This window comes from Dicentrarchus labrax, unplaced genomic scaffold (genome assembly GCF_905237075.1).
Source record: "Dicentrarchus labrax unplaced genomic scaffold, dlabrax2021, whole genome shotgun sequence".
NCBI classification, from domain to species: Eukaryota; Metazoa; Chordata; class Actinopteri; family Moronidae; genus Dicentrarchus; species Dicentrarchus labrax.
This window is the reverse complement of record NW_026136704.1, coordinates 4,396,847-4,422,560: the sequence shown is the minus strand read 5'-3', so window position 1 is coordinate 4,422,560 and position 25,714 is coordinate 4,396,847. Positions and strand designations below refer to the sequence as shown.

Below are 25,714 nucleotides of genomic sequence, written 5' to 3'. Positions count from 1 at the left end.
CAGCCGGGCCTCTGGAACAAACAAAAGACCTCTGCACGAGGATCTCACAGTATGAGCCGGGTACGGTGTTATAAAGGTCTAAGATGTAGCAAGGGAAGAGACCATGAAGAACCTTCAAAGTAATCAGTAAAATCTAAATATACTGGCAGCTCAGCTCTGTGCAGTCTCACATGGACCCACAAGAGCCTGAAAATAACAGAGGACTCCAATCCATCCAGGTTGTTCTTAGAAAATCTTTCTGTATTTACAGGTTTGAACAGACAAGCAGGTACAGACAAAGAGTGCTTATATACAGAGCAGCACAAGATGTTAAAATGAGTGCTAAAACAATACGGTATTTACAGATGGACTACAGCGGAAAGTACAGACTAAGAACAAGTTTTATCACAAAACTTCTGGTACTCTACACAGTATCACAAATTCCATGAACTGTACAGTTAAAAACCAAAAAATGGTAAATCTACATGAAATCCAATGTTTCTCCAATTGAGAGGCACTGAATTATATATATTTACATTATATATACATATCATAGTGTATAAGCATGTATGTTTTCATACATATATAGCTACCTGTGGTGCAAAAGCAGCAAAAGAAATTAGAATGTATGGAATTCAATACTACAAAACAAAAGGTTTGTGCTAAATGGGCCGACTGACAAAATAATGTTACACCATACATAACCAATATACTGGCAAAAGAAAGAGTGAGCGTGGGTAAATAATGGTCGCTCAATCGGTCTGAAGTGAACAGAAGGTTACTGTCAGTCATTCGAAAACAGAAGAGATTGTCAATAATACTTCAAGTTCATGCAAAGATATAAACCATTAAAATGAAAAAATAAACTTTTCCCTGTTGACCAACCAGCTGTGCAGCTTTCCCTTCATTGTGACTCGGAAGGTGCAAAACAAACGGAGGGAGGGCGGGGCTTCCTGTGCCGGTTATGGAACAGAGTTGGCGTGCAGTATGGGCACTTGGTGGGTGGGGACAGTCTCTGTGTCGGCCTCGTCCTGGCTGGAGGGGCTGCTCACTGTGGCAGTATTGGGGGGTATGGAGGTGGTGGTGGTGGGGTTGGTGCTGGTAGTGGTGCTTGCTGCGCTGTTGCTGTTGCTGCTGCTGCTGGTGGTGGTTCCGGTGCAGCTGGCGGCAGGCGTCTGCTCTTCTTTGGGCTGCTTAGTGGCGAACTCGGTGATGCTGAAGACGAACTGGAGGCAGCCCAGTTTGATGTAGCTGCCGTGGTGGAGCAGGGCCGTGCCCTCCCAGCCCGCCCCGCTGCCTCCGATCAGGCTGGAGCTGCTCGCCTTGCAGCTGCACGACAGCTCCAAGCCGCCCTGGGGCAGGCTGCTCATCACACCGCCGGCTGGCAACAGGCCCACCACGGAGCTGGGACCCTCGTCATCCTCGCGCTTCTTACTGCGACCTGCACAGAGAACAAGGGGGGAAATCTGAACATGGTCCTCGTACCGGCTGAGAGGTAGGGCTGGGTATCATTCAAAAATGATACCGACACAGAAACCTTGACTGATAACAGTTCCTGAACAATATTTTTTTTGTTTAAAACCAATTTGATGAAATCCATTTTAACAAAAAGAAAATACATTATACATTCCATGTTACTTTTTTCCAGTGGTGCATATACACGAAAAACAGCCTTATGTGTTTCACTTGGACTGGGTAGAGAAGTAGCATCAAGATAAGATGATTGGCTGTGTGTTAAAGCAACTGGACTAAATCGAATAATACACTGAAAGGCCTGTGCAGACATGTGGACCACCTGGTGGCAGGGCGCGGAGTTGCTTCATGCCTGCTGTGCCAAATATTACACCTCTTCAGTGTGTGTGTGTGTGTGTGTGTGTGTGTGTGTGTGTGTGTGTGTGTGTGTGTGTGTGTGTGTGTGTGTGTGTGTGTGTCTGTGTGTGTGTGTCTGTGTGTGTGTATAATAACTAGCTGTCTACTTGCAACTCCAGCATCAACTTGTGTTTGACACGAGCCACAGGAAGATTTTTTTTTTTTATTAAGTATTTTTGGGGGTTTTTATTGCCTTTATGATAGAGACAGCTGAAGACAGACAGGAAAGGGGTCAGAGAGAGGGGATGACACGCAGCAAAGGGCTGCAAGTCGGATTCAAACCCTGGGTTGCTGCAGCAAGGACTCAGCCTCGGTACATGGGTCGCCAGCTCTACCCACTGAGCTAACCGGGCGCCCAGTGGTTGTTTTCTGACGGCAGCACTGTTCAACCCCACTGTGCTCTACACAGGAACTGTATAGCTAACATGCACTATTCAATATTTATTGCAAGTCACATCGTCATGGCAATACTGAACAGTGTTTTGGCAGATGTTTCTCCTATCGTGCAGACATACTCTATCTACTGCTTTGGCTGCATTTGTAGAATGACGATGGCACTTGGCTGGCCCTCTGAACTGCACACGTTAACAACTGAAGAGTGGAAGGATGAGATGTACTCACGGATGATGCCCTGCACTTTGGCCACCAAGCCGCTGGGTGGAGACGGCGAGGCTTTCTCAGAGAAGTCACACGAGTACAGGACGTTGTCCACTGTGGTGCCGTGCTCGCTGTAGTTGAGCAGCTCATAATGCTTGGTGTTCTGAAGAGGACACACACTAAACCATTTACACTGTGTCCATCAACAACAGCACTTGCAGAATTGTGGTAAATAAAAACATATCCTTGTGGATTTAAACAATACAGCAGTTTATAAGCCCGTACCTCATCATAGAAAATACAGGCGTGTTTCCCCGATATGTAGTTGCAATGACCATAGTTTGTAAGGCACACGTCCATGTCAGCACCTTTACAAAGCACATGAAATACAAAGAAACAGTGAGTTGTAAATGTAGGCCAAAACTCAATAATGATCATCTAAGACAAATGTAGGGCTTTTAATGCAGTGCTACACCTCCACACATATCAGGTAAAATAAAATGTGCCAGAAGTCACAAGATCAAACTAACAAGATTGAGAAACTCTGGTCTAAACATAAAAGAACTAAATTCTAAATGTATGCTTACATTTAGCAAAATTAAGATTTGAAATCAGAGACTCATCAAAAAATAAGTAAAGATCATTAAAAGATAAAAGATTAGCTCACTTTAGCAAAACATAAGCTAAAAAACTAATGACTGATGTAAATTAGCTAGGTAGTTAGCTTGGATATAACTAGCTAGCAAACAACTGATGTAGATTATCTACCTAGTTAGCCCACACTGTGCTAATATTAGCTAGCTAACTTAAGACGTGACTAGGTATGTTGCTTTTAACCATTTTCAAAAAGTGGATGTCTTTTCAACACAGACTAGCCTAGCATATAGCATATGTAAGCACAGTAAAGGAGAAAGCTAACCACGGCTAACCACAGCTAACTCAACTGGAGCGCAGAACAAAAAGGGGCGGGGCTTAGGGTGAGTTGTGCACAAAGGACCATTGGGTGAATGTTTTTGAAGTCACTGTGATGCAGTCAGCATGTCTTACCAGATCCTATGTATAACGTCCTATAGCACATGCTAACAGCGCCTCCTTTTCCTGTCAGAGGGTAGAAGACGGCCCGGGCCTGTACCTTCTTCTGACCTGGTGGGAATTCATACCAATTCATTTTAACAGTCAGAAAACCCACACACACTCTAATCAACAAGAAATGGGGATTGAAGTTACTGACACTAAATGAAAGTCTTACTGTCGGGGCGGGGTGACGGGGTTTTAGAGGCAGCACTGGTAGCTAGGGGAGGCGGAGTGCTGGGCGCTTTGGGGGGGAATAGCTGCTGGATCCTTTGCCAGGCGAGGAGCTTGATCATGTCTGCGTCTAGTTTGTCCAGTTCAATCCCTAAACACACACACACACACACACACACACACACACACACACACACACACACACACACACACACACACACACACAGGACAATTAGGCTTAGCTTCATCACAGACACAACATTTCTACAATAGCATTGGTTCAGTATTGTCACATCTCTCTATCTGAGTGAGCACACCTACCTCCATCCTCATCCTTTCCATCTTTCATGCAGCTGGACAGGTTAGCGATGGAGGAGAGAGCGCTGGGCAGCAGTGAGTCCGTGAGTCCAGGACCAACCTTTAGGTCTGCTGAAGGGAAACATGCATGGGCAACATTTGGTCACACAACTGAGGCTGATCTGGACGATTCTTCATGGACATTTGACTGAATGGGAACACTATTCATTCCTTTTTGTTAGGGCTGGGCGATAAATCGATTTTATCGATTAATTCGAATTCGTGTCTGTGACACTTTCTGAATGCAATGACCTCTCCTGGTGTTCTTTTAGCTCATCTATAAAAGCCTAAACCTTACATATTAAAACATGTTAATGGTGTGCCTTTTGCAACAGTCTGACGTCACACTGTGCTTCACTTCAGCAATGCATAAGAACTTCAAAACAGTCAATTCAAGATAGAATATATACACTATCTGACTGACAATGACTGAAGTATGCTACAACCACCAACATCCTGAGAAGACGCTAACAGTAATTGACTAGACCAGTGGTGGCCACCAGGGGGTGCCTCACAAAAATTGAGGCAAAGAAGAAAAATGCCCTAAAAAAAAAAAAAAACTTATATAACAACTTATATAACATTTCATTATTACCCTACTACTATATGTATTATTATAAAACATACTTTATAAGAATATACAAGATAACAGATTTTTAAGGCCTAAAATTCAGATTATTAGATTTTAGACTTCTTATAACACCCTGTAACATTTGTAAATAAATAATGGAAAAAGTCCAATACATATAAATGACCCTAAATAAGTTAACATGCTATGATGATATTATTGCCATCCCTAGAGACACTCTAACATGAACCTGGGAAGCAGTGAGCAGTTGGCTGGCTCAGGAATGTGTACCTGGAGGCGGTGATGAGGAGCCCAGCTTGGTCGGGCCGTGTTCCTGGTTGCCTTTAGGCGGTGTGTCTGAGGGCGCGCGGCTGGTGATTGAGGGTTTTTCGTCGCTGCTCTTGCTCTCCTCCTGGAGCTCCGTCTGGCTCCTGTGGTTCTGCTGGCCGCCGTGGGGCCATATCGTCGGGGCAGCGGGGCAGTTTTTCTGAGCGCAGGCCTCTGCAGTACTCTCTGGCTCCTTTTTAACCGCTTCTGCTCCTATGTGGTTTACCAGCCCAGGTGCGGGAGCCGAGTCTGGGGGCGCCATGCTGGGCTTCAGCCTGTGCTGCAGCACAGCCTGCCTGCAGGGGTCTGAGGCACTGTTACAGTCTACGGGTCCGTTGGCTTTGGGGGGCTGACACTCCTCTGCCAGAGGTCCGTTGGGTTTCCTGCAGTTCTGACACGGTGTCGTGCTGCATTTGCAAACACCCAGTTCTGCTGGGGCATCCTTTGAAAAAGAAGCCCCCTTGGGGTCACCAGGTGTACTGCAGGGTTTAGAGCAGGGGTCAGGGGAAGAAGTCCTTCCTAAAGAGGCCTGAGTTTTCACATCCTCTGGAGTTACACATGATTTAGTACTTGCTTTCTGCTCAGAAACCCACTGTGCTGGCGACGTTACTGATGACACACGGGGCGCTGTGGATGAAGCCTTCTGCTTGATGGACAGGTGTCGCATGATGCTGCACTGGAGGGCGATGACGTCCTGAAGCCACTGTTCAACACAGCAGAGGCATGTTTTACATATCTCTAATGAATCCTAAAAAAAAGCACTTTTGATAATAAATAAAACAGGATAAACTGATTTTTTTTTCTAGAAACATCTGGCAAGCCAAATTGAACCTTATGGCAGGACAACTGTGGCCCACAGGTTCCACTTTGGGCAGCTCTGGTCTGCAACTGTCATGTTGCTGTACGAGACCTTGCTGCAGCGGCCATGGGGATGGGTCCGACCTGTGGCCCTTTACTGTGTCATCCCCTCTCTATCTCCCCCTTTCCTGTCACTCTTGAGCTGTTCTATCGAATAAACACAAAAAAGCCCCCCAAAATATTTGGCTTTCCCTCTGCCTACCTCCTGCTGCTCGGCGTCTGTGGTGAGGTGCTTCGCGGGCTGATGGTCGGGAACGCCGCTGCAAACCAGCTCCAACTGGCGCACCCCTGCAGGAAGCAGCATGGAGGGAGGATTCTGGTACTGGGACTTGATGGCATCTGGCACCTGAGTCCAAACAGTAATGGTTGGAAATAAGCTGAACCACTTGAGCAGGGTATATCACATAATGATTGCGTTTGGGTGTCCTGCCCAGGTAGATTAAAATCCCATCACATTTCATTTCTGATGCTGTGATACAATTAACACTTCCATCTTTTCTGTTCTGTCAGCACTGAGCATTTAGCCACAGGAAACCAAAACATGATCAGTGCATAACAATCTATCAAGGTTCCTACACATTTGCTCTTTAAAAATTCCAGACTTTTCCATGCTCAAATTTTTGACTTAAAAAATCTCAAAGATTTTTAGACCATATCTGACATCTGAGTACAAATAGCTAAATGTTTATTATGGAAATAAATGATTTTAAAATCCAACATGCATGTTAAATTCTATTGCTATTTCAGAGTCTGTGCAGCCTTAATTGACTGTGACCATGGAGACGATGATGAACAGTCATAAAGGAAGAAATTGTCTGTTTACTTCTCTGATAAATACATCCATAGAACTCAGAAATGTTCAGAAAAGCTTAAATGATGTTTTATAACTAGGTTCGGGAACAAAGACCACGCCCTGCACTCATCTCATTTACGCTCAAAACTTACTTAAGCACACCTTATCCATTCACTCCCTCCTTGACTCATTTTCCACACCCCAACCTTTTCTTTTTCTCTCCCTCTCTTATCCAAATACAGGAACCACTGGGGCTCTCTACGAGAGATACAAAGAGACAGCTCCCCCACTCAGTGTCTCACAACCCACTCAGTTCCCTCTTACATCGCGCCCAACCCCTACATCCATTCATCCATCCACCAACAAACCTTCATCCCTCGACCTTCACCCCATCATCCCCAAACTCTTATGCCTTCTTCCCATTATCCCTTAATCCCTCAACCCCTTCCCCTCATTCCCCAGTATACCACGTGTTCACATTCGTTCATTATGTGCAATAAGCTTTTCTTATTTCATACATTCGATGGCGTGGTCTTTGTTAGTTAATATCTGATTATATGTGATCCTATGTTTATGCAATTCAGATATTTTCTTTCAAAATAATCTGACTGTGGATGTCTAGATTTGGTACAGTTTTCTGACACTTGGGGCGGAGTTGTTCAGCACTGTGTAGGAGTGTACGTCCAGTTGCATACCAAACTTCTCGCCTTGCTTTCCATGACGATGCGGTAAACATTCTGGCTGTGCTGGCTGCCTGTTCCAAACACCATGGTACACACTGCCATATTGCAATTAATTGTGCAGCCCTAGTAGAAAGCCTGAGAATCTCAGTTATTGCAGGAATGTATTTTTCCCACCACTGTTTGGCTGTTGTATTGAGATTAACCCCACCCCCTGGAGGAGCACTGAAGACAGAATACAATACGCAACCAGTAGGCAGTCTACACCCTCACACTAAGGCTGCCAGTCTACCTTGATGGTCGTCTTGTTGTGCTGGTGGGTGGTGCGTCGGTTAGGTGCGTTCTGCCGATGGACTCTGCGCAGGAAGTCCAACTTTACGGCGTGCTGGGACATCCTGTCCTGGAACTGGTCAAAGAGCTGACAGCGGCTGGACAGGCTCAGGCTCCTCTGATTCAGCTGGAAATGGAAAAATAATCATTGTGTGACACCGGGTTGGCCGAGACCAACTGAAACAAATCAATGTGTTTAGGTCTGAGCCAAGACCCTGCCTCTTACCACTAAGTGCTCGACATGGTTTGGACACATCCATTTTCCAGCCGGTAACGCTGTGAGTGGCGGGTCCAGACAGTCCATGTGGAACAACAGGGGACAATAGTCGCACTGGATCAGTGGAGCCAATCTGCAACTCCTGTGAGAGTAAATACAAAAGAAACCAGTAAATGATATGAAACACTTCAGCTGTGTGTCTTTGTATGTACAGTAATCTGGTAGTTCTAACCTGTTGCATGAAAAGCAGACTTTGACTGGAAGAGGGACCAGACCATTGGAATCTAGTTCATGCTGAGGCCTCCTGAATGGTTTTCCTAGTAGCTCCTCTTTTCTCCTCCGTTTACTGCTGCCTAGAAAGCCAAACGGGTTGGGAAGAGTTGAGAAACAATCCAAAACAGATATCCTTACGCTGTCACAAGTCAAAAATCTGAAATGCTCAATTCATTCCAGGACACATGTAACCAAGGCGCAGTACTTTTTTTAATAAAGAACTTTCCACAATTTGCCTCATCTACTTCTAGTTTGGTTTCTGCGATATCAGAAATGACATGACTCTCACCAAGCAGGGGTGTTGGGCTCGGGATCCAACAAGGGGTCACAATTAATCACCATTTCTGTAAAACCTTTTTGGAGCTTTGAAAATACAACAATAACAACAAAGTATGCCAAACTGAGATTCCCAGGACTTCTTGGCAGCTTTCTAACTGTTGGAGTCTTTAGTAGCTTTTGGTCCTAAAAATAAGTTACCAGCCCACAGACTTTTGACAACCAGGTTTCACCTGTTGTTAGGCCAAAAACAAAAAACTGTGTACATATATGTTCTTCATTACAGCAGATAATTATAAAACAGTGTCCCTTATGCTAGCTACAGTGTTTTAGCTTAGCCGTTAGCTTCTGTCTCTCCTGCCCTCTGTTGCTTGGTGTGAATTATTCACTCACATTTAAATTTTTCAATAACCCGGCCCCCACTGATAAAAAATAATATTTGTTATGCTTTACATGTCATATATATTATATATGTATATAGGTGTATATAGAGATTCCCTAAAAACAACATGGACTGTGCCTACCTGTGCAGAGCCATGTTCCCCATGATTATAGGCTCTTTTTTGAACATCTGAATCCTAGCTAAAATAAATAATTCAATCAGTATCATTTAACAGTGAGAGTTAATGGCTGACCTGGCAGTGCAGTGGTACAGGTGAGCTCGCTGGGCAGCTGGAACTGCGTCGGGTTCCTCTCCATGGCTGCTGCTATTAGCAGCTGAAAGGGCCTCTTGAGGAGGCGTGGCGTCGGAGCTGATAGCATAGCACCCTCTAGCTCTGCACCCTGAACTTCATCCTCGGGCTCCGCTGCCTCCTCCTCGCCATCATTCTGCTCCTCCGAGGGGGTAGGGGTGGAAGAAGTGTTGGAGGTGGGCGTCCCGGGCCGGCTGCTTGGTCTGCTGTTGGTCCTGCGGTCCAGGAGGCGCACCTGGGCTACTCGTAGACCTGGCCCCGCCGCTCCGGCTCCTGGAGGAAGACCATCGAGCCGCAGCGGGCCAGCATTAAGCTCCAGCTCAACCGCCGGGGACCCAGAGCGCTTAGACGTAGACCTCTCCGGTAGGCCGTTGGTCTGTTCTGACTTCTGCTCTCGCTTCTGAGGGAGCAAACAAAGACCAAAAGACAGATTTATCAGTCCATACAGCACACAAATACTTCTCTCCACAGTTCAACAGCGGGATTAAAGAACACCAGTGGAGGACTGGATGTGTATCCACAGCAGCTGCTACACCAACAAGACAAACATATCAATATCTTATAGCGTGAAGAGTTTGTTATAACATGATGTTTTTCATGTTATAACATACCTTAACTTAACTTTTCTTCTGTGTTAGGTCATGTCATAACAGGATAACTTTATTGTTATAACAGAAAAGACTTGCCGCCCACCTTTTTTCGAACGTTGCAGCGATGACACATCCATTCCCCTGGGGGAAGCATTTCTTCACTCAGAGGTGGGTTGCTGTAGGAAGAAGATAAAAGACAATCATCAGTGACCAGGTCTGTCATTAATGCATGCAAATGAATACACAGTATCATTTAACAGCTGTAAAATAAATATATATATAAAAAAATCTTTTTTTCTATCCCCCAACGAGTAACTAATTACAATGTTGCTTCAAAATAACAATGAAACCTTAATGTTTCAAAGACTACAAGCACAACAAACCAGTTACCACTCAGCTAGTAAACTCAACCCCCCTCTTCTGTCTCCATCTAGTGGACTGATAGTTCCATTACATTCCAGAAAAAATGCCTGACAATGATGTGCTCAGTAATCTCATTGACCAATATGTTTACATTTTTATTGCAACAGCTGGGACACGATTTAACATCCATGTGAAAAAATTAAAAGATTACCCACACATAACAATAATTTTCCAGTTAAATGACCATAGCAAATTGCAGCATAATTCAAAGTAAAACATGCTCAGACTGACAGAAATCAAAAATGCTGTCATGGTAAAAGTGCCAATGCGTCAAGTGGATGACAGAGTAACTGTGAGCCAAGCCATGATGGATGGAACAGGTAGAACACACCTGAAGCCTGGACTGACAGATATACAGCCTAAAATCTTCCATTCACAAGCAAAGATGACTGAATCAAAAGTTGCCCTGTGTGATACCACCTTTAACATAATACACACTGATAGAGCAGTTCTCTTCCTAACGTACAGTCATATAAGATAAGAGGATGAAGCTATTCACAGACCTGACCATATATGGACAAAACGTTCCTGTGACAGTCTGAAAGCAACCAAAGTTAAAATAATCATGGAGCAGATGTTCAACGGTGAGCCCCGCACAGCGGCGCCGGATAAACGCTACAATGGGACGACCTTTTGTAACATGTCCACAACAAAAACACTGCCCAGCCGCGACTCCATCTCAGCAAATGACAAAAACATTACGTTGTGTTATTACTGGACCCCTTTTTTTCCCCTCAAAGCTGAATTTTAAAAGGTTGGTAAGATGGCGGTGGAATAGAAAAGAAGAGCAGTGAGGTCGCCATATTGTAAACACAGGCAGCCTCGACTCCATTTTTAGCAGCAGCGGCTCCGCTGGCTGCGGCCGCGACAGGAGGGGAGGACCGACTGCAAGCTAGCCGCTTTCACACACAAGGCTATTTTACATGTATCTTTTAGCACTTGTACGTCTTATTAAGGTGCCTTTTCATTGACAGTAACGAATGAAATGATGTCCTGCGTAAACCCTGCATCTACCACCATAACGACACACCACCACTCACCATCTCATAGCACACATTCTTCCCAAGCAGTAAGAAAACATAACGGTTAGCTACTTCAAGTTACTCGACACCGACATATATGAAATTAGCAGTTGCCGTCTCTGCCCACAAAAGCCTATTCAACAAACCAAAGTTTAATGTTCACCATCGCGCAGGTTTACCAAAAAATACGCTGGAAATGACTACAATGCACTTTTTTAATTTATTAAGGTGTTCTGATGAATTCGGCATATGAACTTCACACACACAACTCACTCTCGCCCTCCTCGGCTCAAATGTATGGGAGAATACAGTGTGAATGTAAAGGGAACCACCAGTGGTTGCACTTGAAATTAGATTGCAATAAGAACGGGGTTGTGTGGCTGATATACTGAACAATAACGACCGGTAAAATCTGTTTACTTCCATCAGCTCCACTCGTTGACACAAAATTGAATTCGCAAACTTCAGTGAAGTGTTAATGCAAAACCAAGCACAACAAAACTTCATCAGGGGAACAAACCCCTCGCAGTAGTTAGCATTCGGCATCGAACTTGTACATGCAGCTAAGGGAGAGTTGCAGCCCCTGGTCTGTTCAGCATGCAATCATGCGTGCATAACTCGCCCCTGTGCGCTCTGCCTCCTTTGTTTAAATAACTAGTAAGTGTAACTAACCAGCACTGGAGGTGGAAGGCTGCAGGACAGTGGTCACAGCACAGCAAGTCTCCCCCCTCCCGGCAGCTATCGCAGGTGTCGTGGTTGGTGGCCCTGCCGCTCCTCCGGACGTCTCTCACCAACTTCCGACTCCTCTTCTCCACCTCCTCGGACTTCGGGGGCGCCAGCAGTGTTTGGATTTGCTGTAAAAGTTGTTCGGTTGTTTAGTATGAGATCACTGTCTGATTGCTCGTCTACAAAGTTGGCAAATATGCAGCTTTGAACCCGCTGTGCCGTTCCATGCTAAGCTTGTGGAGAGCGGTAACTTGTGGCCTCCATTATCAACCAGAGCTATTAAAGTTAGCTAGCGGAGAAATGCTTGACAGCAGGCTATGGTGGTCTGGCGATAACGGCAATTCATATAATGGAAAACACATGAAAGCATTAGCAATAAGGGATATTTCACTTCACGAAGGCCTTCGAGCAAAGCAACCTCACCTCCATTAAGCCCCCAGAGGTATCCAAATCGTACACAATCGTCGGGGTCTCCATTTTGTCCCACATTCATCCAGGAGCAGCTCGTTGCAAAAAGGAATCTGCGGTACGAATGCCCACCAGGCACACAAATATGAGAGCAAATCCCGCAGTGAATTTGTCGTTCGGAACGTTTTTGACCAGCGGATGGCTGGCCAAGCGATGCTAGCTATCGTTAGCCGGCTAAAGAAGCTAAGACGTCAACCAGTCAAGGTTGTGGAGCTAGCGGGCTTACTAGCTTGTGTTTTGGGCCCGAAAAAGACAACAAGTCAACGATAATCGTGTAGTTGCAACACTGACGTCTTAGCACCGCTTCTTATAAGCTGGCACCAAGCATACACACACTATTTTATACCGATAGGCTGCTGCTGCTAGTTACAAAATCCATCTGCGGCCTAGCTGGCCAGCCATGATTCTTGTTTCTGCTCCTGCGAGAAGGAGCCTTGTAAATGTGCAAACCCCTCCGCTCCCATTGTCAACAGAAGATGGAGCCAAAAAATACTGAAGGAAATTCGGCGTGTCGCGGTCCAATGCCCGTTTCCGTTTGCGTTCGGAATGTATAATCCTCAAATCGGGTATATGTAGATGCAAATTTGGTTGATGTTATTGTTGTGAAAAAGGCTGTGCATCTACACTGGCTGCTAGCAACATCCTCTACCAGTTGGCGCAACCGCGAACCGCCGGACGCGCATGCGCACAGGAACGGATATAGATAATTACGGTCGGGTACATTAGCTACATTTTAAAAAGGAGCGAGTAGATATTGTACATTGTGTCCGACTACTACTGCTGCACTGTGATTATACTGATAGATATGAGCGTCCAGGTCACAGTCTACTTCTCCTACTATAGCCGTTATAACGTTAACTGTCTCTATGAGCGTAATATCAACTGCTGCTTGTATTAATAGCTCTATTGCTAACGGACGGTGCTGATACCGTTCTCACATTACGCTAGCTGTTACTGAGCCATTGTGAGTACTGTAACGTTCAGTCACTTCTACAATGGAGTTAGTTAGACATTAGAACCACTGTTAGTGGTCCTACAGTCACCATGTTCAGTATCATCACTGTTGCATTGGCACAGCTACAGTAATGTTGTTTTTTTTATGGAAGCCCATGTCTGCCATAAAGGCGACAAAAAGGTTCTATAAGTAATTATAATGAGAAACGTTCAGAACGTTCTCGAAAATATTCACTTAGCATCTCAAAACAATGCCAGTTATTTTGATATATTTATATATGTTATGTTTCTCATAATTTTGAGATGCTAACTCATAGTTTGTCATCATCACTCACACACGTTTCATCACATTGGCGGAAATGGGCTTGTACAGTGTTCACTGCTGACAGTACTGTAACACAACTACTGTTAGGCCTGTTTCTCCAAGTGCTTCCAGTCGGAGTACTGTTTCTGCTTTAAATTCAATAATTCAATAATTCAATTTTCAATTAAATATTTGTCTGGTTTACTGTCATTGATACTGTATTATTATTATTATTATTATTATTATTATTATTATTATATTGTTTACTGTTCTGTTTTTCATAAGCCATTTTTTTAGTGATCCAGTTCTCATTATTATTATACTTACTTTCTGTGTGCAGTAGATTGTACATATTTGCACACACTCTTATTTTATATTTCACTATGTTCTATATCTATATATGTTGTTATATATTGTAATATAATGCACATATTTATATGCTTGCCACACATATATAAAACATACAACTTCCAACAGGAAATGCTACAAAATAAAAAGTCCAAGGAAGAATAAGAGATACAAACAAGGATAACTATTTGCACTGCTTTCATACACTCTATCATATTTCATTTACATTGTACTGTAATAAAGTGAAAGTTGTTTCAGGTCTGTAAAACAATCAGAACTGAGGAGTGACTGTGAAGTGAAGCAGAAAAGCTTCTCTATAAGACCGGACCTCTGTACCTGGTTGAAAACTGGCCAAGGCTTGTTCTGTGAAGTGGACCTGATACCTATAAATAAACTGTTAGTCAAAAAGTGCATAAAAAAATAGCAAAACAACGTGAAATGTGCACATATGTAGAAGTGTGCATAAGTGTGTGACTAGTGTGCAAATTTAAGATTGTCCATTGTTTGTCAAGAAGGAACAGAGAGAGGTCTAACCAAAAATGGGTTTCTGTGGGAGAAAATAGTGTCTGACATTACCTGGATTTTAAAGGCTGGAAACACTGATGAGCCTGTACAACAGTGGGGTGAACCAGTAAGAACACTGCTGAACCAATAGCAGCAGGGGCCACCACAAGACACATTGTACATCATTTCTCTATTTCAAGTTTTTTTTTTTTTACCAAACTGTATATTTGTAATAGCAAAACCACTCTTCTTCTGTTTATGTACAGTTTTATTTACATGGATTTTGCACATTGGGTTTTGCAATGTAAACATCTGTTTCCTGTGCCAATGAAGCCTGTTTGACCTGAATTAAAATTGTAAGACGTTTGTGTGGTCTGCTTTTTCAGAAAGTGGACCACACTGCAACAAAAACAACTGTTTCAGAGGTAAAAGTCCAAATTGAATGTTTTCAAAGAGGATGCTGGGTCATTTGTAGCCCTTTGCCAGCAGAGGGCAGCAGTGATCTGTTGTGTTGACCAAATGGATTCTCACACTTGAATTCCACAGTGAGAATATGATCACCTCAGCAAAGTTTGGTCATGTGATTGTGTACATAGAAACATAAAAATGGACACATTCAGATATTAGTATCTACAGTATCTCCAGTTGAGCCCCACAAGGCAGGTTGGGACCTTAGTGAGACAAGGCTTGTATGTTGGATTTTTACTGGACTTTTCAAACAAAAAGAATCTTAGCAGTTAGATAGATAGATAGATAGATAGATAGATAGATAGATAGATAGATAGATAATAATAACAATAATAATAACAACAACAACAGGAGGTCAAATGCAAAAGAACTAATAAAAATAAAATAGAATAAATAGCAAAATAACGAGCATTGGGTAAGTGTCCTAAGGTGCATGGTCAAATCCAGTGCTTGAAAGGCCTAAGGTGCATAAGTAGGTGATCACATAATGCAGGGTGCACTGCGTCAGGTGGTACAGTTAAACACACTCTTAATTTCAGGAGTCTTTGTTAATGTGGACACTCTGTAGAAGCTCTGAGCACAAAGCCAGGTTAGTGTTGATTAATCACTGTCACAGTTCAGTTCTTAATCTGCTGCTGTCAACAAAATCAAGAGCATGGTGGCATTGGTAACCATATTTCACTCAGTTATGTTGTCCAGTGTTAATGCACTACATACTCAAAACATAGTAACAATACACAATTGGGACATGCAGGGTTTGTGTTTGCCATCTGTTCAGAACCCAGTTATGTCCCAAACACAAACAAATATTGTAATGGTGAATTTCTATAATAAATGCACTTATAAATCATATACAATCCAATTAACAAATAATCGGAATGTGAGAAATGAGCTAATAGTAAAACTGACAATAAATAGTCTTAAGAGACCTCCATTACAAGCTGATTGTATCATAATAATAAATCAGGTGACAGATAGATGGATTTTTTGTAGTAAAAACTAGAAATGACATTTAACATCTGTAAGTAAAATAACATCCCATATTTACTCTAAACATTGATTTAAACATATATTGTGTTATTTAAACATACAATATGTGATATCTGTTGCTAGTGGATCTCTCACTGCTAACCTTAGCTCAGCTAACACTGGAGACATACAGTGACGTGGGTCTATGGTGGCTCTCTAGTAGAAAAGCAAATTATTATGTTATTAGGTTCTCAAGTTGAACCAACTCTGAGCCGGCACTCGCATCACCCCAGAACTGGCACTAGGTTTGTACTTCTGGAAAGGCGGTATTAATGATGATCTTAATCCCAACTAAAAAGATGAAAGTCAATCAGCACAACAACAGACCTTTCTGAATTGCTCAGAATCAGATATGTGGGTAGGACAGGACTCAGACGTCTGGAGCAAGGCTAGATTGGTGAAGCCAGCTCCTTCTCCAGTGCTCCCAACCATGCTCAGATAAAAAATAATTTACCTGCACACCAGCACCTATATTTCTAGGTTCATTCATGTTAAAAAGGACAGAAGTTGTGTGTTCTGCTGCAGGGTTATATGCCTGTGCTTTCGCTGTTCTGAAAACTCCATTAAAGCCTGCTCAGAGACACACTGCCGCCCCGACAAACACAATACATCATGTTGAACAGCAGATGCATTGCAGTTTCTTCATGTGATGACTTCATTACACAGCTAATTATCACGTTTAATGGGTCTATTTTCACTCGTTCATTACCGCTCACTGTTACTGATTTCTTTTCTGGAGGCACAGAGGATGTGACGGGAGATCACTTTCAATTCTAGCAGAATGGAGGTCATTTTAGTATGAGTGCAGTTATTGCAGTGTTGTAAAGAAAAGTGCAAGTAAAAATGATGGTTTATTTTAATTAATGCCACAGGATGTTCCTGCTTACAGAGGGTTCCTTCTTTTTTGGAACAATGACGTCTGTGACGTGCAGAAAGTTGGCCGTACCTGCACGAGAACAGACAACTTTCTACATGGCATTGTTGACGCCATTGTTCCAAAAAAAAAAACATTTTGTTAGAATTCACAAATCACACCAGAAATATGGAGCCATTATTGTAAGCAAAACTATTTACAAATGTGAGTGGAGATTTGTTTAATTGTATCTCAATGCGCGCGCGTGTGTGTGTGTGTGTGTGTGTGTGTGTGTGTGTGTGTGTGTGTGTGTGTGTGTGCGTGTGTAAGCAGATTTGTAGATGTGGAAAAAAGGTCTATCGTGTAGACAAATCTGTAACTGCGTATATTTATACATTTCACAGATTGAGATACAGTTACACTACTCTCCAACGGTTCAGACAGAAAAAAATGTCATTATCAAGGATGGGCAGATCAGTCCATTGGGATACTTCAATACTCACAAGCTACTCATTTGATATTGATTCTTTTAAGAAAATATCAGTGAATACAAAATGTGGGTGGCTGCATCACCTCCAAACATTTTCAGTACTTTCGTACTCCAATAAACAACTCCAACAAACAGCCCTGATATATTTAGCTGGCCTGTGTCACATGACTGTGGAAACCTGTGACATTAGAACCGAGCGTAGTCACACACTTGTATCCAGCTTGTGAGAGAATGGCAAAAAGGAAACCGAGCATGGTGTGATGCTACTTTCACCTGTAGACTATTCTTCAGCACCAACATTTTTATATATAGGGTGATTCCCCACGTTTTATGCAGTTGTCCAATCAGTGTTTGATGGTAAATTTAAGCCATAAATCCCTCAGTGCGTGCTAGATTTACTCAGAAAGTGACAACAACTACATCACTGTATACGTCAAATGACAGCGTTGGTGCCAGAGGAACAGATATTGCAGCTATTTCTCAGTTAATTAAGCATGCGCTTTACCATCAACACTGAGTAGACTTCCACATAAAAGGTGGAAATTTTCCCTTTAAATATAGAACTTTAAGACAATTTTTTTAAGACCATTATTTTGAAAAATAAAATTCCTATCAAAGAAATGATCAGTATTGGTATCATTAAAATTGTAACAAACAGTATTGATATCATATCAATATATCATCTAGCAGTCTGTATGAAATTTCACTCAACATTTTCTTTCATTAATGACATAATAAGTAGTGCTGTCAAACGATTAAAATATTTAAATGCGATTAATCGCATTAATGTCATAGTTAACTCGCAATTAATCGCACATTTTTATCTATTCTAAATGTCCCTTGATTTCTTTTTGTCCCATTATTTTTTCTCATTTTAATGCTCTTATCAACATGGAAAAGTGGATCGGCCTGCTTTGTGAAAATGTTGTTTTTATTGAAAACAACATTGGCATATACTGTGTGATGTAAGGTTTGACCTATAGGGTCGTGTGAATAGATTTGTTCTTCATAACTGGGACATAGATAAGACTTTGACAGCCACATATAAACTGAAATGTATGGTGAGGTGGTCAAAATCTCACGTTGATCAGTCAATTTCAGACTGAGCATGAACCACATGAGGGTTTTGCTCTTAAAAGCTTGTGTACCTTCAAATCTGTCTGCACTCTCAAATCATGTCCGGACCATCTTCACTATTCTGCACTTGGTGTATATATATATGGTATTAAAGCTGCAGTAGGTAACCTTTGTAAAAAAAAACCCTAATAAAAAACATTTTGTCATATTTGCTGAAAACGTCATTGTGTTCTCGCAGTAGTACATGAGACACATTATCTGTTCAGGTTCCTCTGGCTCCTCCTAGTGCTTGTTCCCAGGGTCCCAAAGCGTCTTTATTTGATGCCCTGGGAATGAGACTCAACAATCAACTATCTATCTCGGCTCTGATTGGTTATTTTCGTTCAGGCCCGGTGGATTCTTGCAAATACCATTAGGAGCACTAGGAGGCGGCAGAGGAACCTGTTTTTTCACAGATTATCTGTCTCATGTACTACTGTCAGGATATATTGAAAGTTTCAGTTAAAGTAAAAATTACCTACTGCAGCTTTAAATATAAAATCAATATCAATCAATATTTCATTTTTAAATACCTTGATTATCGTCAATATTGGGATAGTGCAACAGCTGTAATCTGAATTGTGTTAAATTAAATTTCCAAAAGTTCATTTATTCAGTATTGTCATTGGTTCTGTATAAGCAGAACAAATGGAATTTCTGCACAGGAATCACAAACAAATTCATCATTCATTCAAAAGGACTCAAACCATTATCAGCTATGATGCAAACAAGGAGACGAGTGATTAAGCAAGTAAGACACGTTTTTTTCTGAACAATAACTTTTATTGAAGATGTCTGTGAAGTAGCTTAATCAGTACTTTATGTACAATGAATCAAAAATAGGTTAATTATTATCATTGTCATCACACCAGCTTGCATGGATACATATTATCATAGGACAATATACTGTATGTTTGAACGACAGTAATGGTCTCAGTTTAGACGCAATCTCCAAACAGGCAATGGCAATAAGAACAACGGCTTACCCTGGTGTACATTTTCCTTTTGCTTCTGAGAAAGAATAACACATGGGGTGGGGGGGTACTAAAACAGTTTCAACTCAATTTTTAACGCTAAACTGATGCTGATAACCCAAGGAGAAATCAAAAATGTCTTTGTCTGATTCTGCATCTTACATATGAACGTGTGAAATCAGTATTGCCATTCTAAAATAGAAATAGAAATTGAAATGATCCCCAGGGGAATTGGATGTTGTTTACGGTGAAAGGTTTATTGATAATTGATAATATATATAATCGTAAAGGACCAGTGTGTAGGATTTAGTGGCTTCTAGTGAGGAAGTTGCAGATCTCAACCAACTGAAACAGCTCGCTCGAGAAACCACTGTGGTTGCGAAAACACGTGAAAACCGCCCCGATCTAGAACCGGAGATCAGTTTGTCCTGTAGAAACATGGCAGATCAACATGGTGCTTCCTCTATAGATAAAAACGTGTCATTGTAAGGTAACAAAAACAGTTCTAATGGTGATGAGGTGATTATACACTAATGAAAACATACCTATGAATATTATATTCCATTTCTGACAATAGATCCTCCTAAATGTTACACACTGGACCTTTAATCTATATGCTAACACTATTTTTTTAAATGATTCAACATTCTGGAACATACGCTCATTCGCTTTTGTTTTAAAAGTGAGGTCTGTGTGTACAGCTGGAGTCAGAACATGGTTAGCTTAGATTAGCACACACACTGAAGGAAACGTGGAGAAACAGCTAGCCTGCTAGCCACGAACCGATGAGACAACATTGGATTTGTCACTTCCTTCTTGTTGTTGTGAAGTAGCTTGTACAACCTACAACCTGCTACATCAGTTTATATGACTGTGTCCCAAGCAGTGCTTACATTTCATTTATCTAGAATAAATAATAATCGGACTACAATGACAATAATGAGGTTAAACTTCCTGTTCCACCACTTTTCAAGATGTTCTTTTAGCTAGCTGTTTCCCCCTGCATCCAGTCTTTATGCTAAGCTAGGTTAACCACATCCAGGTCTGTACTTACAGCCTCACAGACATGAGACTGATATCAATCTTGTCATCTCACTCTCAGAAAGAGAGATATTCTGTCAAGGGCCTTTTATTTAAGGCACATTCTGATTTCTTATCTCAGAAGCTTGCATCAATTCAGAGAGGGACATTTTTGGGCAAACTCCGCTGTTGAATTTCAGTGAATTGTAACCTCTTACTCTTAATAAACATCCCATAAATCCATAAGCATTGTTCTTCTTTAGATGGTGGCAGGAGACATATAGTGTATAATGTACATAACACAACGTAACATCTGTGGTTATACACGCTTAATGGCACTAGCTTCGCACTGACTCCCTCCGCTTTCTGAGATGGTACGTTGCACTGAAAGTCCTCAGGATGCGAGCACAGGATTAAAAACTGTACAAACTGCTGCTGCTGGACCGTTTACTGTTGAAGAGCTAGAAAAATAATCCGGTGGCTGAGCCTTTCCAGGGCCGGTGTGGCGTCCTCTGTTGGGTAAATAAAGGGAGGCTTGTATTCAGCGTACAGAGAACAGGGTGGAGGCGTCAAGGGAGTCACCAAAGTTGTGAGTGTGACAGACGTTGAAACGCCAGCAGGCTTCTTATCTGTCCATACTGAAACACACACACACACACACACACACACACTGGCGTCTTCAGATTGAAACCTCGTATTCTCTCGTTTCCTGTGAAGAGAATGACCACAGGGGTTGTCCAGCGTTTTCTCTCAGACAACCAAACCCAATTTATATTCTAGTGATTTAAATTCTAGTGAAACTGAGCTAATACTCATATTATCATAGTCATTAACAGTCTTGTTGAACCATGTTGGAAACAGTCTCTATGACTATGGGTTTGTTTGAAATCACATATGGTACTAACATACCATTCATACTGAGTATGACGTCAAATTGAGTACGTATGTGTATCAACTGCATACTGTATGTGGATTTTGTGTATGTGAGAAATGCCCAGAGTATGCAGCATGAGCTTACTGCACATACTCAACTGCCTCACAATGCACATAACCATAAACAAATGTTAAGATAGCCCCATCCTCCTCCTCCTCCTCCTCCTCCTCCTCGTAAGAGGTATGTTTGGACATATCCAGTGTGAACAGTCGGCATACTTAATTATTCTTGTTGGTCATTATGCAGTATGTACTGATTGACTATGTAGTGGACAGTATGTTAGTCTTTGAATTTGAACACAGCCTGTATGTTTGGACAGCTCTCAGTACTTCAAGCTACACTAGCATGCACTAGCAGCACAGCATGATACACCAGTGTCACATCATAGGTCACAACACTGTGGGATGGGCACTGTGAATGTACATCAATCACTGATGAATTTCAAGTTTCTTTAGGGTGTGCTATGAATTGCTGCAGTACAACACACTGTACATGTGACAGGTGTTCTTTTTTCTAAACGCACAATAAAACACCTCAAAGCGACTGCCTTGAATTTTCTAAAATTCCAATGAAAGGATAAGGATAATGTTATTCTGAATTTTTTCTACTGTCAACAAATTCCTATAAACAGACTAAAACCAACAATGTGTTACTCCACCTCCACTTACTTTCTTACTTCCCTATTTTTAGTCCCAAGCTCATTGGTTTCTCCTAGAGACCTTCATCTTAAAAAACAACTTATCATTTTTAAAAGGTTCAGTCATTTCCTGAACAGCTGGTTACTGCAGTTATCAGTTAAAATGATTCAAACGGGAGTTTGTGGTGCATTTATTGGGACTATTTTCAGTGGTGGATTAATCCACATTTGCTGCTCTTGTGAGTATTTCTGGTAGCAGGACGGTGTGTGTGGGATTAAGTCAAAATAGACTACAGTGTGTGTGTTCGTGGTGACGAAGGAACTGGATGTTTTCAATTGTTTTTGGGCAACAATGGAGCTCTACAGCACAGAGGAAGGAGATGTATCGGGCTTTGACAGACACACAGTACTTGTTAGACCATAAGATAAGAATATTGCCAGACATATGCTGCATTCACATTGATTCAGGCAGACGGCAGATGTCTAACACCCTCTGGACAGCGCAGGAGAAACAAGCAGTTCGACGGAATGGCAGAACAGCAAACCAAAACAATGTATTGTTTACAAAGAATAGAATAAAATATACCAAATACAATTATTTTGTGTATATTAATTTGTGTAATTTATTAATTATCAGCATCTCTTTGTCCAGATAGATGAATGCAAAAAATTTAAATATTTGAACTTAGCCATTTTCTAACAGCTCCACCTAATTAACGTTCTGCTCTTAACACCAAAATGATATCCAGTTTGCCGTATATGTCTGCCTGAGTCCATGTGAAGCAGCATTAGCCTTATCCTTAACCCATGACACTGACATGTCTCAGCATTCAGGATAGGACTAACTCACCTCATTGTTCTTCAAGTTCGCCAGCATGGAAGAAGAAGAAAAATAATAATTGAACACAAAGAAATATTGACCAACTGATCGTTGGGTGATGTTGGCCATTGGGAGAGCAGTAGGGGTGTGCATCTCTCCCTTCTAAGACCATCTGATAAGTATCTAGATATGTGGGATACGTCACGATGCATTTTAATATGGATCAATTCAATAGATTCAATGCAATCTGATACAGTTCTTAACATTGGCTTAATGTAGACATTTATTTTCCATTGTAAATAAAATAAGCCAATTCTATAAAAGTGACATTGCTCACCTTCAAATACATATATTTTATAAAATACCAGGAAATCCCAAGTATTTTTTTCTTATGGCACTGGAAGAAAATGGAAGACACAGGCAAAAAGTGTCCAACTTTCCTTTCTTCTTATAGAATCCAAATGTCTTCCAACCTTTACATTTTAGATTTGATGGTGCACTGTAAATCCTGTCTGCATTGTTGGCGAGCCACATTACTCTTGTTGCTCTTATTGTGAGACCCTCACCTTAACCTTTTACCTTTCATGAGAGTAGACGCTGTTAGTAGCAAAGCTTCAGTCAACCTATTCATAAGTTTGAAATCAGACCATCGACTAGTTCATGGTACTTCCTTTCAGGGGTCTGTGTACCGATGTAGTCACATTTATAATGTTAAAACTGATTTGTGACTCATATCAGTAAATCTCTACACTGAACAGGAGAAACCTGTAAATGGACAAAGAGCATGGTGCTCCAGAGTAATGCAGCAGACAGAAGACACTAGGCCCAGTTAAATACACACACATGCAAATGTTTGCCAGCTGTTTCAAAGTCTGATGTATGCTGACTCACCGCTGTCTCAGAAACAGAGCTGTCAATCGTAGACTCTCCAGTGATGTTTTCATATGGTAAGTTGGAGGACAGGGAGAGCCGTAGTGGCTTCCTCTGAACCCTGAGCAGAGACAGAGAACACATTCATGAACAAGAAGAAGTTTTACAATGCTGTGTATCACAGGAAGACATCAGCCTGGAATAATGGCAGCTCTTTCTGATGTCTGAGTCATACAGCATGTTCCGGTTGGGTCACACTTCTATTTTTCATCATTGTGTGCTGAAATCCTTGATCCTAATCCTGTGACAGCTATTTTTAAAACGCAGTTAGTCCTTTTGGCTAAATATAGTTGCATTTGCCTCTCTGTCAGTTCATCTCTTTTGGACCAAACCTGTTTGAACCTCCTCTTTTGTTCAAGAGATCAGAAAATAATGTTACTAAATGCACCATGCAGGAGTCTCAAGAGACATTCCAAATCTATTTATTCAATACTTTCAAAACTAGTTTCCTCTGAAGGGGCTATGGCGTTATATTGATAAAACTATGTTTCTCATCCTAAGACATACTTCTGCAACTGCTTTAATGAGTTTTTGTCTTAAGTCTAAGGTCAGACCGTGGGCTAACATGGCCAAGGTTTTCTCTTACATTTCACAGAAAACTGTTTCTAATTACAGTGTGAAGTGAAAAAAGTGTTACAGAATCAGTCCTAAATCTAACACATATCTGATTTGCAGTAGTCTGGACACAGAATTCATGAAACTATATCATGATTCAGTGCTAGCAGTCCAGCATGTACAACACGGGCAGTGCTAATAAGGAGAGGCGTGGGCCAGCGGTGATGGAGGTGGATGGTGTACTGAAGGGTCTGACCTCATTAGTATTTGAAGTGACACTGCAGTACCAGCACAACTTGAAGATTTGTATCAAAACCTGTGCGTGTTTTTTGGGCCTTTTCATGGCTTTATTGGATAGGACAGCTGAAGATTGACAGGACAGGTGGGTAGAGAGAGAGGGGATGACACACAGCAAGAGGCCGCAGGTCGGATTCAAACCCGGGCCGCGGCAGCGACTCCGTATATGGGTCGCCAGCTCTACCGACTGAGCTAACCGGGCTCCCCAAAAACCTGTGCATTTGACAGTTCAATGGGGACAGCAGAGCAGGGCCACGTGGCCCATTTCACCACAGTCTTATCGTCTTAGCAAACAGTTGCCCATTCCAATCTATCAATACATCTTTGTAACTTTGAACTTATAATTAAATGCATTTTGCATACCTTACCGCAATTTGCATACTTGTATGTGTGCTTAAAAAGACATTCTTGGTTACTTTTGATTAGCAGTGTATCGATTGGTCTCCATCTCCAATCAATCAATCTACAAGTGATAAATTCATCCCTGACTGTGTTATATATATCAGTGATAAAAGAGCCTCTTCTTTTCACTCCCAAGTCGAGTAGGTACCCCTCTAGCAATGTTTCTACACCAACAAATCACATCTTTTCCTAAACCCAAATGATTTTTGTATCTAAACCAGGGGTTGGCAACCTTTACTATCAGACTTTTCAACTTGGAGCCAGTTCAGTTTTGACACACACAAAATGCAAAAACTTTATTTTTATTTTATTTGTGTATAGGCTACACATTTTTACACTTGGAAAATGTAAGAATTCCTTAGGCTTTCATTTAACAATGATAAAATTTAAATTAAAAGGTAAAAAAAATAACAGCTATTCATTTCCATACATTTGTTGTGAAAGCCACAGGGAGCCACTGGAGAGGGCTAAAGAGCCACAGGTTGCAGACCTCTGGTCTAAACCTAAAAACTGCTACCATCAGCAAGTTTGGCAAGACATGGACTTACACTAGAGTACCTGCAGCGTCATAGTTTGAAGTCTATAGGGCACTGACTGACTGACTGACTGACTGACTGTTTTTGTTCACGTAGCTGGTCAGTCTAACCTACTTTGAGAAGTAGAGGTAGATCCCAACGATGAGGATGAGGAGGAGGGTGACAGGGATGAAGACAGCGAACGCTACTTGGGCCCCCTCCATTCTGAGGTCTGCAGCAGCTACTGTTAGAGAAAGACATTATTTATTGTTAG

The 25,714-nt window shown here is 41.8% G+C and overlaps 2 protein-coding genes across 4 annotated transcripts in view; both read right to left on the bottom strand.

Annotated features, from left to right (window-relative positions):
* Positions 1-219: 219 nt before the first annotated feature.
* Positions 220-12,965, bottom strand: phf12b (PHD finger protein 12b). Of its 2 annotated transcripts, none has more exons than XM_051397915.1 (15): positions 12,246-12,965; positions 11,769-11,950; positions 9,755-9,827; positions 9,005-9,461; positions 8,053-8,173; positions 7,830-7,962; positions 7,566-7,730; positions 6,003-6,146; positions 4,907-5,645; positions 4,012-4,119; positions 3,695-3,841; positions 3,493-3,588; positions 2,731-2,813; positions 2,470-2,608; positions 220-1,420 (listed from the first exon to the last, which is right to left on the bottom strand). In XM_051397915.1, the coding sequence occupies exons 1-15, from the start codon at positions 12,309-12,311 to the stop codon at positions 942-944; spliced, it is 3,132 nt and encodes a 1,043-aa protein (XP_051253875.1). In that variant the 5' UTR covers positions 12,312-12,965; the 3' UTR covers positions 220-941. The 2 variants fall into 2 exon arrangements, with proteins under 2 accessions (XP_051253875.1, XP_051253876.1); XM_051397916.1 differs by having other exon boundaries at positions 4,012-4,116.
* A 6,152-nt stretch (positions 12,966-19,117) lies between these two features.
* sez6b (seizure related 6 homolog b) overlaps positions 19,118-25,714 on the bottom strand; it is a 214,839-nt gene continuing 208,242 nt past the window's right edge. Inside the window, exons 15-18 of one of the 2 annotated variants that reach the window (XM_051397921.1) lie at positions 25,576-25,684; positions 23,633-23,732; positions 22,772-22,780; positions 19,118-21,059 (exon numbers count right to left, since the gene is read on the bottom strand). In XM_051397921.1, coding sequence (XP_051253881.1) covers positions 21,030-21,059; positions 22,772-22,780; positions 23,633-23,732; positions 25,576-25,684 — 248 coding nt within the window. In that variant the 3' untranslated portion in view covers positions 19,118-21,029. The remainder of the gene's footprint in view (positions 21,060-22,771; positions 22,781-23,632; positions 23,733-25,575; positions 25,685-25,714) is intronic. The other variant, XM_051397922.1, reaches the window with a different exon arrangement.

Coding starts and splice junctions, on each gene's coding strand:
- phf12b (XM_051397915.1), bottom strand. CDS start 12,311: ATGTGGGACAAAATGGAGACCCCGACGATTGTGTACGATTTGGATACC. Junction 11,951..12,245: donor CCTCTGGGGGCTTAATGGAG/GTGAGGTTGCTT, acceptor CAACTTTTACAG/CAAATCCAAACACTGCTGGC. Junction 2,814..3,492: donor GACGTTATACATAGGATCTG/GTAAGACATGCT, acceptor TGCTTTGTAAAG/GTGCTGACATGGACGTGTGC.